This window comes from Amblyomma americanum, chromosome 2 (genome assembly GCF_052857255.1).
Source record: "Amblyomma americanum isolate KBUSLIRL-KWMA chromosome 2, ASM5285725v1, whole genome shotgun sequence".
Taxonomy (NCBI): Eukaryota; Metazoa; Arthropoda; class Arachnida; order Ixodida; family Ixodidae; genus Amblyomma; species Amblyomma americanum.
In genome coordinates this window covers 223,432,209-223,445,538 of record NC_135498.1, presented here as the reverse complement: position 1 = coordinate 223,445,538, position 13,330 = coordinate 223,432,209, and the positions used below count along the sequence as shown (strand labels likewise).

Sequence of the window (13,330 nt, the reverse complement as noted above, 5' to 3'; positions counted from 1 at the left end):
GCTTTACGTTTGGTTTAACACACAGTTGCAACTCCCACTCGTGTCATATACCAACTATGACCATAACCTAGCGAGCTGGTTCTCCGTGGTTTAACACATTCTTAAAATTACTAAATAACAATAAAAAAAGCGATTATTTCGAGCTCCTAAACTTAAAAGCTTTCCCCCAGCAGGAAACAAGTATTATACGGCTGAAAGACACTGCAACAAGCAAGCCACAAAAGCGAAACGTAACTTCCTTTCCAACACTTTATCCAACTGGCCCGGCAACCATCCTTAAACACTTTATCGTCAACACTACAAACTAACCCACGAGTTTTTGTAAAAGCCATTATGCCTCACGAACCTAATGTCATTTCCCTGTGTGATAGCTCTGGATGGATGGATGGAAAAACTTTATTTTCGTCAGAGAGCATGTGTGGACGATTCCGTGTCAGATGGCCATCAACCCATGGCTGACGGCGACCTGGGTGGCCCACTCCACGGCCCTGGTCTGGACGACCGGGTCTGAGCTGGCCAACACGGCCTCCCACTGCTCGAGGGAAGGATCACGCATAATGTCCGCCGGTGGCGGTGCTATGATACAGCTCCTTAATATGTGCTCATAGGTTGCCAATTCGTGACACCATTTGCACTCCGGCGGAATGTCCGGGTAGATTTTGCTCAATACGTATGGGTTGAAGAAACATCTAGTCTGCAATCATCGCCAGACGCATTCCTGCGCCTTCACCAATTGCTTATCCGGGGGTGGGTAAATCCTCCGCTCAAGTCTGAAATGATTAGTAATGTCATGAAAGGATACCAGCCCATCTCTCGTGCACCTTCCCGGGACGTCCAGCTCACCTACTCGGCTGACGAAACCTCGAGCATTCATGTGAGCCGTCTCGTTCCCAGGGTTCCCAGAGTGTGCAGGTACCCAGACAATTTCCGTCTCCGTAATCCCTCGCTCCGTGGCCCGATTCAGCAACCGCGCCGCTGTGACAGATATTCTGCCCCTCGCCAAATTTCGGATGGCTGTTTTTGAATCGCTGAAGATCAGGTCAGCATTACTACTAGTCATAGCTAGTGCTATCGCCGCTTCCTCTGCAGTTTCTGAGGAGCGGGTTTTGACTGATCCAGAGGCGATCAAGCGTCCTCGCCCGTCCACCACCGCAATTGCAAATGCATCCTTGTCCTTATACTCGGCGACATCTACATAGACTGCCCCGTTGTACTTCCCGTACTTAGCATGTAAAGCTTTGGCTCTTGCCTTCCTGCGGTCCTCATGATGTATTGGATGCATGTTCTTGGGCAAAGGTTTTATGTACAAGCCCTTGTGCATTTCCCGCCTCATCTGAATTTTCGTGTCACCGGCTGGAACGTCAACTCCAATGCCGATCCTTTCCAATATGTCCCTTCCTGCTTTTGTTTTTGAAAGCCTACCGAGCTGCATTACCAAGTGCGCCTCCCGTAGTTCTTCTAGGGTGTTGTGCACCCCTAATCCCAGCAGCCTTTCGGTAGACGCATTTTGAGGCAACCCAAGAGCCGCTTTATACGCCTGCCTAATCATAGCCTCCACCTTTCCTTTTTCCGCCGCGTCCAACTTCAAATAAGGCGTCGCATACACTATTCTACTGAGCACAAATGCCTGCACTAGCTTACACAAGTCTTTTTCCTTAACACCTCTCTTACGATTGGCGATTCTCCTGATTAGCCGCACGGTAGCATTGACCGTATTTTTAAGCCTTTGCAAGGACTCGCTATTCTTCCTGTTAGTCTGCAGATACATACCCAGGATCCTGATCGTTTGGACCTCAGCGACCGGTACTCCCCCCACTTTCACCTCTAAAGGTGGTGGCGGCGTATAGTGCCTCGCATGTATCCCTCTTGGTTTATCCCTCAGAACAAAAAGCTCGGACTTGGGCTGAGAGCACGAGAGTCCTGCTTCCCCTGCTAGCTCCTCCACAATATCCACCACCTGTTGTAGAGTTTTTTCCAACTGTGCGTCACTGCCTCTTGTTACCCATGGAGTAATGTCATCCGCATAAAATGTATGTTTAAGTCCCGATATCCCTTGCAGCCTGGGTGGTATCTTGATCAAGGCGAGATTAAATAGGAAGGGCGATAATACCGACCCTTGCGGTGTCCCCCTGCCCCCCAATGGGAAGGGATCCGATTTCATTTCTCCGACTACAATCTCCGCAGTCCTACCCTCCAGAAACGATCTGATGTACCGGAAGGTTCTACCCGCCGGTCCTATGTCTGATAGGTTCCTCAATATTGCCTCATGGGTAACATTGTCAAAGGCCTTAGTGAGGTCGATCCCCAAGATAGCCTTGGTGCCCGTGCCGTACCCAGGATCAACCACGTCTTTTTGAGCTGTAACATGACGTCCTGGAAATCCCGTTATTGAATCCGATTTCGCGAGTGTGCTTAAAGAGTGGGCTGCATGCGCGCGAAAGAGCGAGCGACGTTCGCTCCGTCGCTGAGTGGGCAACCTCCATGCAAGCGAAGGCGGCGGGTGACGCGCACCCGCGACGTGCACAGTGGACTCCGTGCTTTGCGCACTCCAGCATAGTAAACACGCCCGTAACCTGTTCTCTCTTAAAATTTTGTGAGTGTGCCTCATAGTAAGGGCAAAAGAAATATTTCCTCTACGGCAGTGGAGATAACCAAGCCGGCGTAGTTGCGGAGACAAAGTCACTTCGCAGATTCACGGGGGAGGTGTGCTTTCGTTGGATGCCTGTGCACTCCGGCTTAGCAAAAACACTCCCGTTAACTGCTACCGCAAACTGCTTGTAAGTGAGCAAACTATAATATACCAGTGAGAATGCACGCCGCGAGTGTTTCTGCACGTATATACAGTTGGAGCGCAGCGGCACGGTGGATCGAGCGCCGGTACCAGCGGCTCGACACGCATCTCTCCCTGCAGTACACCCGCTCGTATAGCCCGCCCCAAATGTTGTTAGCCCTCCGTAACCAACAAGTTTACATTTAATTGTTTTATTTTGTTGATACATTTTATTTGAACCCCATGGCATTGCTAATGTTATTGACTCATTAGCCATTACTTTGTCCTCTTTTATTGATAGCATTAACGTAAAAGTGCTGAAGAATACTAAAATATATGCAGTGTCATGCTGGCACTCACCTTGCAGCGACCGCTTACAACAGGAATATTACCATGCGACTGGCAGATTGGTAAAGTCATCCCAGCATTCAAAAAAGGTAACTGTTCATCCCCGACAATTCTCGCCCGATTTCACTCACAATTGTTTGCTGAAAAATCATGGATCATATTTGAAATTCACATGTTGCTACTTTTCAAAGTTTTATAAATTTTTCTATCCTAATCAGCACGGTGTCCTCAAAGCTAGCTCACGTGAAACTCGGATCGTCCTTTTTCTAGATGATTTACACTCGTACTTAGGCAGGAATATACAATGTGATGCTCTGTTCCTAGATTTCGAAAAGACGTTCGATAAAGTCCCTCATGGCCGCTTATTCGAGAAATTATGCCACCTGAGTCTGCAGCCCTTGATTGTTGACTGGATCAGTGCCTTCTTAATTGACAGTCATCAGTTTATCCATGCACTTAATGCAAGCTGATCTTAACTGTGTTGCTGACTGGTACACTAAATAAAAATGATTTTAAACACATCAAAATGCAAATACATGCGCTTCTCACGTCAAGGCGTCTCGCCACCGGCCTCTTACAGCATCAAGAACGCTTCGTTAGCTCCGGTTACCTCGTATAAAGACCTCGGTGTACATCTGACGCGAAACCTTTCCTGGAACCAGCATATTACATGCATTACAGGAAACTCTAGCCGTATGCTCGGTTGCATAAAAAGGAACTTCCCTAATGCACCCATTTCAGTAAAATTCCTTCTTTGTAAAACATTAGTTAGTTTAAAGTTTGAATATGCCGCGTCGATATGGGACCCTCAAGCTAAGTCCCTTATATCTGTTTTGGAAGCTGTTCAGAACCATGCCGCTCGTTTTATCCTCCACAACTATGACCGCACATCACACTAATGAAAAACACTTTGTCAGTGCCATTACTTTCATTGCGCAGAAAAATTTCACGACTCTTTTTTTAAGATCTACAATCTGAATCCTGTTTTGAAGCACGCTTTGCTCCTTCCACCCACCTATGTGTCATCGCGCATTGACCATCCACGTAAAGTCGGCGTTCCACCTTGACACACAACCGCTCGCTTGGATTTTTTTCATTCCAACTACATCATCCGGGTGGAACCACTTGTCAGCAGATGTGGCCCTCACCGACGATCTCGAGCATTTGAAGAAAAAGTTATTTGCCTGCATTTCTTGTTCATGACATGTGCGCAGTGCCACTTGAACACTGTGTTGCTGTCACGGATCTCTCCGGAGAACACTCGGACCGAAAGAATGGACTAGGCGACGGGTGTACCCACACAAACGCACATTTAATACACCCTACGTGGCACACACACTAGAACACAAAACTAACAAAACTAACAAAAAGCACAAAGTCTATAAATACACACTACCCGGGCACACTGCTACTAGCGTCTACTACTAGTGTTCTACTATTAGCGGTCGGCGTTCGTGCCCACGGTTGGTTCGGTGGGGCTGCGGCGTTGTATGAATCCAGTAGGCGGCGTCGAGGCGGCGTTCGCCGTGCTTGAGCTGGCGTCGCTGGCGGCGTTCGACGCGCTTGGGCTGGCGTCGCTGGCTGCGTCGTACAAGCTCCAGGTGCAAGCGCCCGTGGAGGTGATGCCGGTGTTGTTGGCGTGAGTGGCAACAGCGCTGGAGACACCCCTGGCCGTAGCAGGTGGTAGCGTCCTCCGTTGACTCCCCAGAACGGGCTCAGGCACGGCAGGAGGTCCACGATGCCATGTCGTAGAACGTGAGCTCACCGGAGCAGTAGCCGGCGTCGCTCTCTTCCAGCCAAAGTGTCCCTGACCCGCCGGAGCCTCCGCTTCTCTGGTGTTCCCCCCCGGGCCTCGCTCTCATTTGCCCTTTTATAGCCTCGGTGTTAGTCCACGTATGCCTTGCCGTCGTCTTCTTCTCTTCTCCACCAATCATCTCTCTCCACCTCACAGAATGCTTCTCCACCAATCATCTCCCTCCACCTCACCGAATGCTTCTTCTTCCTCTTCTTAATTCTGCGGTTAATTCGCGTCGTCTTCTTCACACCCTTTTCCTTTAAAATTTAATTTAGGTTCCTTAATATATGTGACAGCTGCTGAATCCGCCTTTTTTTCACGACGCGACTGCGCATGCGCCCATCCCCTGGCGGCGGTGTCGCGAAACATATTGGAAGGGTCGCGCGCTCCACTCTAGACCGGCCGTGGAAGTGTAAACAAACCGGCTTCCTACGCGGGGTGCGTTGCTGCAGCCGCCGGGCGTTCAGCGCGACGCATTTGGCGATGCCTACGACATGTGTTGCATACGGCTGCGATGCCCAATATGGAAAGGGAAGCAAACTCGGATTTTTTCGCTTTCAGAACGCTTCCCGGGACCGCCTTCGACGCAAAGCGTGCATAAAAGGAGTTCGCCGGCTCGATGATCGTGGCCGCCCTTGGGCACCGTCAAGCACGTCAAGACTGTGCAGGAATCACTTTGTGACAGGTACGGATGAGGTACTGTGGTTAAATGCGTGTGCAGTCTATCACGAAAGGTTTTATTCATGGCCAGGAAGGCCTCGAATGTCACCGCGGCCTTTAGACTTCGTTCCGACGCTTTTTGCTTTCTCAAGCAAGAAGGCCAAGTTGGCAAGTGTTGTGAGCCGCTTTCCACGCGCGATGGAGCGGACAACGAAAACAAAAGCTACGAGAGCATTCACGCATGGTGCTAGAATTTTGTCATAATCTCCTATTGAAATTTTCTTGTTTATGCCACTACACCCTGGCCAATCCCCCGGTGTGGGTATGTGCCATGTATTAAGAGGCAGAAGAAGAACGTGCGTTATGCGTGTGTTCGCATCATATTCATGATGAAGAGCGCTGCGTGGTATCGCTGGAATGACTCAATGTGCGCCCCACGCGCTCGTCTTTATGGACACGCATGGTTCTTTAACCTATGCAGCGGTGTGCTGTGGGAAAATAAAGTGAAATTCTAGCAGAGCTGCCATGTTGCGTGTAGGCTTGTGCTTTTGTAGTTCGTGCAGCTATTCGGCAGCGCTTGAGCACAACGATTGCTTGTGAAAACTGTTGTCCCCAGTCGTTTTCTGTGCTACGGCGTGCACGATGTAGTATCCTCCTTTTAATGGATGGCAGGCATACACAGCGGAAAACGCCGACCTCACTGATGGGGAGATATTTCCTTGAAAATTATGTTCCGAATGCAGCCTTCATCTCTGAAGCGGCGGCCCTTGCTCAGCTGGCGTTCGCATCGCATGCCGGTTGATCGGAGATACTGAAGAATGTGCTCTTCGGTGGGCACAGCAGCCTGCTTCGCACTTCGCACCGAGCCATCAGTCAATCCTAGAAATCCTCCAGGTACCAGGTGCTGCCCCGGACACGCCATCGTTGACAGATTTTAACAAAACGTGCTCCGCAGCGGCACTCAGTCCGGCCGGGTTTGGCGCACAGTACCATTCCAGTGAGTTTCCAGCGTTGTACGCGAGGTGGCAGCACAGGAATATGAAAAATGCAGATTGTCGCTTCCCTTGTTGGTTTTTGTTTCTCTTCTCTTTTCTCGTTTTTTCGTTTTCTTCCTTGTAGCTTTCCATTGAGGTGCACAATTGCTGAAATCTGTAATACTCAGTGCAGTGAGCCATATGTAGTTCTGTAACACATGAACGTATTTCTATTTCTTGTCATCTGTCTTGTTGTACGTCTTGCTTCATTCCCCTCAATATGGCCGCAGGGCCATTAGGCTATTTGATATAAATAATATATATAAATAAATACCTATCAGTGGTCATCCCTAGTACGCGTGAAGTCTGGCGTCCCCCAGGGCACTGTACTAGACCCATTCTCTTTCTAGTATACATTAATGATCTCCCACTTCGTATTTATTTATTTATTATACTTTCCAGGCCCGGGGGCATTACAAAAAAAGAGTGGTAAGGCACATCAAATAAAGAGTGCATGTTATACAATACTATTTTACAAAGCGGCAGAAAATACAGTGGTCTTGAAATTGTTGCTGTCAGAAATGGCAGCGATGGAGGGAGGAAGGTTGTTCCAGTCTGCGCTGGTTTTGGGAATAAATGAATTATAAGAAATTTTGGTTCTGTAAAATGGAACAGCAACTTTAAACATGTGGTCAGAACGGGAGGATATGTATGATGGGCGAGCAAAAAGATGATCCTTTAACGCAGGGTTGTGATGATATATTCTATGGAAAAGACAAAGTCTAAAACATTTACGGCGCGAAGAAAGGTCCAGCAGGGCAGGGGTCTTTTCATGGAAGTAATGCTGGCGTGACGGGGATAGTTAAAAAAGATCAAACGTGCTGCACGATTTTGAATGGATTCAAGTGTGTTTATTAGTGTGATTTGACTGGGATCCCATACTGCGCATGCGCATTCTAGATTTGGCGGCACTAATGTTTTGTAGAGTGTTAGTTTCATCGGCAGAGGAGCCGCAAATTTCGACGTAAGTATGCAAGAACCCGGTTAGCGTTATTAGTGACGTGTTCGACGTTCATATTCTATGATAGGTTACGTGAAATATAAAGTATCTGTACGATTTGACGGATTCAAGAGAAATGTCGCGAAGAAAGTAAGGGCACGTGTTTTCAGTGCGATGCGACTCATGCATTCTTTTACATTTGTTAGCATTTAGTGGCATGAACCATTTATCGCACCAGTTAGATATGCTTGTAAGATCTTGAAGTTTATAGAATCAGTGTGGTCAGCTATTTTGCGATAAACGACGCCGTTGTCTGCGAAAAGTCCGAGAGATGAATGGGAAATGCATTTAGGAAGGTCGTTAATGTAAAGGAGGAAGAGAAGCTGGTTTGGTTTATGGAGGTTTAACGTCCCAAACCGACTCAGGCAATGAGGGACGCCGTAGTGAAGGGCTCCGGAAATTTTGACCACCTGGATTTCTTTAACGTGCACTGACATCGCACAGCGCACGGGCCTCTAGAATTTCGCCTCCATCGAAATTCGACCGCCGTGGCTGGGATCGAACCCGCGTCTTTCGGGCGAGCAGCCGAGCGCCATAACCACTAAGCCACCGCGGCGGCTTGGAAGGGAAGAGGTCCCAGTACCGATCCCTGGGGTACGCCCAATGTTACGAAAATGTGAGAAGATGAAGAGTCGTTAGCAGCAACGTACTGAGTTCGATTTGACAGAAGGCTTTTAATCCAGTTTAGTACTATTTGATCAATGTTAAGCATGCTAAGTTTAAAAATTAGGAGATCATGTGACACCGTAGCGAAAGCTTTCGCAAAGTCCAAAAACAGGCGGTCTACATCGAAGCTCACGTCAGGATGGGTAAATAGGTCATTAGTAAAACATAAAGTTGTGTTTCGCATGAGAACGCCTTTCTAAAACCGTGTTGTTCAGCTGTAAAGAAGAAATTAGACTCAAGGCAATTGACGAGATGAGAATATATAGCGTGCTCGAAAAGTTTTCATGGAATACTTAAAAGTGATATAGGGTGATAATTATTGGGGGAATGAGTGTTATCTGATTCAGTGACTGGAACAACCTTGCTAACCCTCCAATCACTTGGGAGTTCTAATTAAGGCACCTAGAGACTGCGAAAAAAGCATGGAAAGCATAATTGAATACAGTCGAGTAGTTTTGAGCATTTTCCAATTGATTGATCTTCACCAGATGAAGTTATTTTCACGTCTTCAATCAACTTTTCTGTGCTGGCCCAATCTATAGTAATGAAATTCGTTGGCAAGTAAGAGCAATTAGGTACCGACGGAAGATTAGTAGGAGCCCTTTTGAGGAAAACGGAACAAGATACATCGTTTAAAATGTATCAGCATTGGTTCGGAGGCATCGGGGTACTGTCAGAACGGGCCAGTTGAATTACCTTGCTTTCTTTGCCAGCAAGAATATTTCAGAATTTGCGTAGACTATACTGTAGAAGTGATGGAAGGGTGTTATAAAAAAATTCTTTTTTTTTGCATTTTTGAATGCGACAGCATATTCTGGGTGAATGTTATGATATGCAGCCCAGAGTTCAGGAAGGTTATTGCTTTGGCGCGACGAAAAATACGTTTATTTTTGTTGCGCACGCGGCGTAGGGTTCCAGTAAACCACGGTGAGGCAGAATTTGAAACAACCTTGCTTTTAGGCACATGGCGATCTATTAATGTAAGCAGTTAGTGCTTGTACAACAATCAGTTCTCTTCAACGGTACATTTAGAAAAGTTTAGTGTGTACTTAGTAATGAATGATTCTAGTTCAGATGCGCTGGATGTGGTATCGGCGGCATTGTAATCATATATAGTTTTAACGACTTTCGTCGAACGAACTTTCTTCGTAATTGCCAAGTGGAGAAACGAGTGGTCACTGATTCCTTTAATGTACGTTTGAATGGTGACCAAATCGGGAGATGTGGTAAGAAGGTCTAAAGTAAAGTAGGCGAGCTGCTGGTAGTGCGTGTGGGTTCATGAATCAGCTGTGTTAGATTGAAATCGGCGCAGATGTCTAAAAAATGAATGCATTTGGAGGACGGCTGCTTAACAGAGGGAACACCGGTTCTCCACACTATATTTGGAAAATTGAAGTCACCTAGTAAGAATAAATGATCCTGGGTATCGGACAATTAATTTGTTAAGGACATCATGAAGATCAGTGAAGAATGTAGCTGGTGAGGATGATAACACGCACAAAAAGTAAGGTCGCCTGTTGGAAAAACTACATGAGTGCAAACTATTTCTGCCGGTGAATCAATGGGGATAGCGAAGGAATTGATAAGAGTTCACGGCAATGAGTACACCTCCGTCAGCACGGAAATCGCGATCGAATCTGTAAAGGTTATATGTTTTTCACAGTATAATATTTCACTATTTTTTATCTTTGCTGAGAGCTACGTTTCAGTAAGGACAACTATATCAGCTGAGCATGCGTCGATATGGGATGACAGTGATGTGCGTTTGTTGGCGATCCTTTGAACATTCGTGAAAAGAAGCGATATGCAGTTTGTTAGCCTTCGAACATGAAATAGTTATGCTGAACCTGAATGTGAAGAGGCTGAAACCGGTGATGTGTTGCCTGTTTTGGGTTCAATCGCGCTCCTTGCTGGTCCGATCTCGCATACTTCGTCTGTGGTTGCGCTAAACACGTAGCACTTATTTCCTATGATTAGTTTATGTCGCAAAGAATAGGACTGACCGCTAGCCTTTCCAAAGTCACTTAGTGCTTTCATCGATCGACTGGTAGCTTTTCACAAACCTTCGCCGTTAGAAACACTCTCTAATTTAAACTCTGCTTTTTGGGAAATTATGTAGTCTCTCATTTTAAAAGATGCAAACCTGGCAATAACAGGCCGTGTCTTGCCGGCATTAAACGTGCCTAATCTATGAGCTCTATGAATCGCGACTTCCGACGTTGAGACACTTGGAAAGAAAGTGATGTATCTAGGCTTCTTATTGTACCCACGTCTCTGATAAGTTGTCCGAGATTCCATAGAAATTCAATTTAACGAGTCTTGATTGGTCCCCCAGAACGTGCTGCTTAAAATCAGTCTTAAACTCCAGAACCAAATCCAAACCGAATCCAAACGTGCTTAAAATCCTGAACGTCTAGTCTTGACGCGAGCACAGCGTTTTTATTTGAAATTGCTTCTTGGACTACGCTAGTTATATCTGTTCCTGAAGGCGTATTTTCAAGAGACTCAACCACGGCTTCCACGGCAGCCACTCTATTGGATAAATCGGAAACAGTCTCAGTAAGGGCTTCATGGTTGACCTTAAGTTCCGCTGTGGCATTCATCATTTCAGTATGACAGGCGTCAAATTTGTACGACAAAGCAGCTATAGCAGCCATAACTTCACTGCGCTGTTGATCAGAGTCTCCAGGACCTGGGTTTAACTCTACGTGCCCGGAATGTAATAGCAACATAGCAGTAGATACGCAATCGTTCAGAGTGACAACCAGCACTTGTGGGCAAGGGAAGTGCAGCAAACAGACATTGTTGGTACGTTTGCAAAATAGCGATTGAGACTGACTAACCTGCACGAGAAAGCAGAAAGGAGTTCTTAGCAGCAAACGCATGGCAGCTTCCCCATACCCACTGGAAGCGCCTTGGAGAGACCAGTTGCTAAAATCTGCCGCTGCAGTGCTGCCGCTAGAGCAACCGCAGTGCAACCGCATGGTAGCTGCTCTCCCGTGCCTAAACATCTGACTGTTCGCTGAAGTTTGCGTCATATGTCACCCTATAAGAAATCTATTGCACATCGTCGCCCTTCAAAACGACCTTGGTGTGAAAAGTGGCTCATGTCTCTCCAATACCTTACTAACTTCCTTTCACCGTCGTCATCGTCGTCCTATCTTTTGCTGGCCTGTATGCACTATTGATAACTCCGCAGTTTCTTTCGCCGAAAATAGCAAGTACTTAGGCGTTTATATTTCAACCGATATAACTTGGACGGTCTATATCACTCGCATCACCAGCTCTTTAAACAACGTCCTTGGGTACAATCGGCGCAACCTTGCATTAGCACACAGTTCACTTAAATTACCGGCTTACAAGACATTCATCAGGCCGAAACTCGAATATGCTAATTCGGATTGAGGTCCCCATAAGACAACCTAATCAATACCATTGAGGCAGTCCAGAGTCGGGCTGCCAAGTTTGTCTCTTCGGCCTACTCTTACCATACGAGCATCTTAGCAATGAAATCGCGATTACATGTACCTACGATAGTCAGCCGACTTAACGCAGCGCGCCTTTGTTTACTTTATAAATTCTTTCACAGTTTTCTGGCAGCCAATCAAATTATCCCACGCTCGCAATGCATTTCCCGCCATAACCATCCGAACGCAGTGTACCATGAAGGTGCACATACCACAACATTCCAGCAATCGTTTTTTCCTTAAGACTACCCGAAACTGTAATGCCCTACCGACTGAATTGTCCACCATCACCAACCACCAACTATTCAAGTCCGCCATCGAGGAATTTCATTCATCAATGCAGCCATTGTCCTCCACCGCCACTGCGATCCCACGCTCACCACTGATGTATCTACAGGTGCTGCTGCTGATTTTCCTGGGCCGGCCATGGACGATGCACAAGACGGAATGCCTCAACGATACAAGCTCCCAGCTCGGCGCGTGTACGTCAACCGACTGCGGCCTATCAACATGTTTTTTGCCTGCGTCACCTATTCTGGATGCTCCGCCACTTCTGGACGCAGTGGTCGATTCCGTCTGGCAACGTGGGACTCTGACTGCTGATCGGGCGGTACAAAAGTGCGCGCCTTTCGACGCCCCTCTGGGCCACGGCACCGCCACTGCGATCCCACGCTCACCACTGATGTATCTACAGGTTGGTTACTATGACGCTTATTCTTACCGTGACGATGACGTCTGTCTTTTAGCGGTGTCGTGGCCACCTCATGTTTTAAAAAGTTTCCGCGCTGGTGTATCCTGTTTATGGTGTCTGCTAGTTTTGGGAGGCGATGTCGAGCTAAACCCGGGACCCATGACTAAGGCTCAAGAGGAAAAGCTGGACCTTGTGGCTGGTTCCATCTTACGCCTTGAAGCCAGCAATGCAGCCCTTCAAGACTCTGTCAACAAAGTGCTTCAGATTCACACAGACTTAAAAATTGACTTAGAAAAACTAACAAAGCGAGTTCACGATCTAGAGCAGAAATTTGCAACCGCACCATCTGCTGAGCTCGTGGGGAACAGTGACAAGGGTCTCGCAAATGTACAGGCAAAAATTGACGACCTTGAAAATCGCTCTAGGCGATCCAATGTTCTATTTTACGGTATAGATGATCCAAAGAAGTCGGAAACTTGGGAGGAGTCTGAACGTCTCGTAAATGACTTTTGTAAAGAAAAACTTGGGCTTACTGTTGAATCTGTTTCCAGAGCACATCGCGTGGGCCGCTTTTCTTCCGAGAAAAAGCGGCCTATCATAGCCAAATTTTTTAATGACAGGGAAGTTGACACTGTCATGAGCCGCGGCTATAAGTTAAAAAACACTAATTTAAGCATCTCGCGCGATTACTCCGAAGCCGTACGCGAAAAGCGACGGAAGCTTCTCCAGTTTTCAAAATCTATTAAGAAAGATGGGGATAAAGTGCGACTCGTTTTCAACAAGCTCTTCGTTAACGATGATCTTTACATGTGGAACACCAACGAAAGTCGAGCCATTCTTGTATCAGGGCGCGAGGATGGCGAATGACGTCCTCCCTCCGTTTCCGTTAACCTGCGTTC

General features: G+C 47.1%; 1 protein-coding gene across 6 annotated transcripts in view; it reads left to right on the top strand.

Annotated features, from left to right (window-relative positions):
- LOC144122196 (polyamine-transporting ATPase 13A3-like) overlaps window positions 1-13,000 on the top strand; it is a 738,347-nt gene extending 725,347 nt beyond the window's left edge. The window contains exons 32-33 of one of the 6 annotated variants that reach the window (XM_077655777.1): window positions 5,475-5,598; window positions 12,138-13,000. In XM_077655777.1, the coding sequence (XP_077511903.1) occupies window positions 5,475-5,598; window positions 12,138-12,343 (330 nt within the window). In that variant the 3' untranslated portion in view covers window positions 12,344-13,000. Of the gene's footprint in view, window positions 1-5,474; window positions 5,599-6,316; window positions 6,529-12,137 lie in introns of those variants that run through there. The other 5 variants (XM_077655778.1, XM_077655779.1, XM_077655780.1 and 2 more) reach the window with 5 other exon arrangements.
- The last annotated feature ends 330 nt before the right edge of the window (window positions 13,001-13,330 follow it).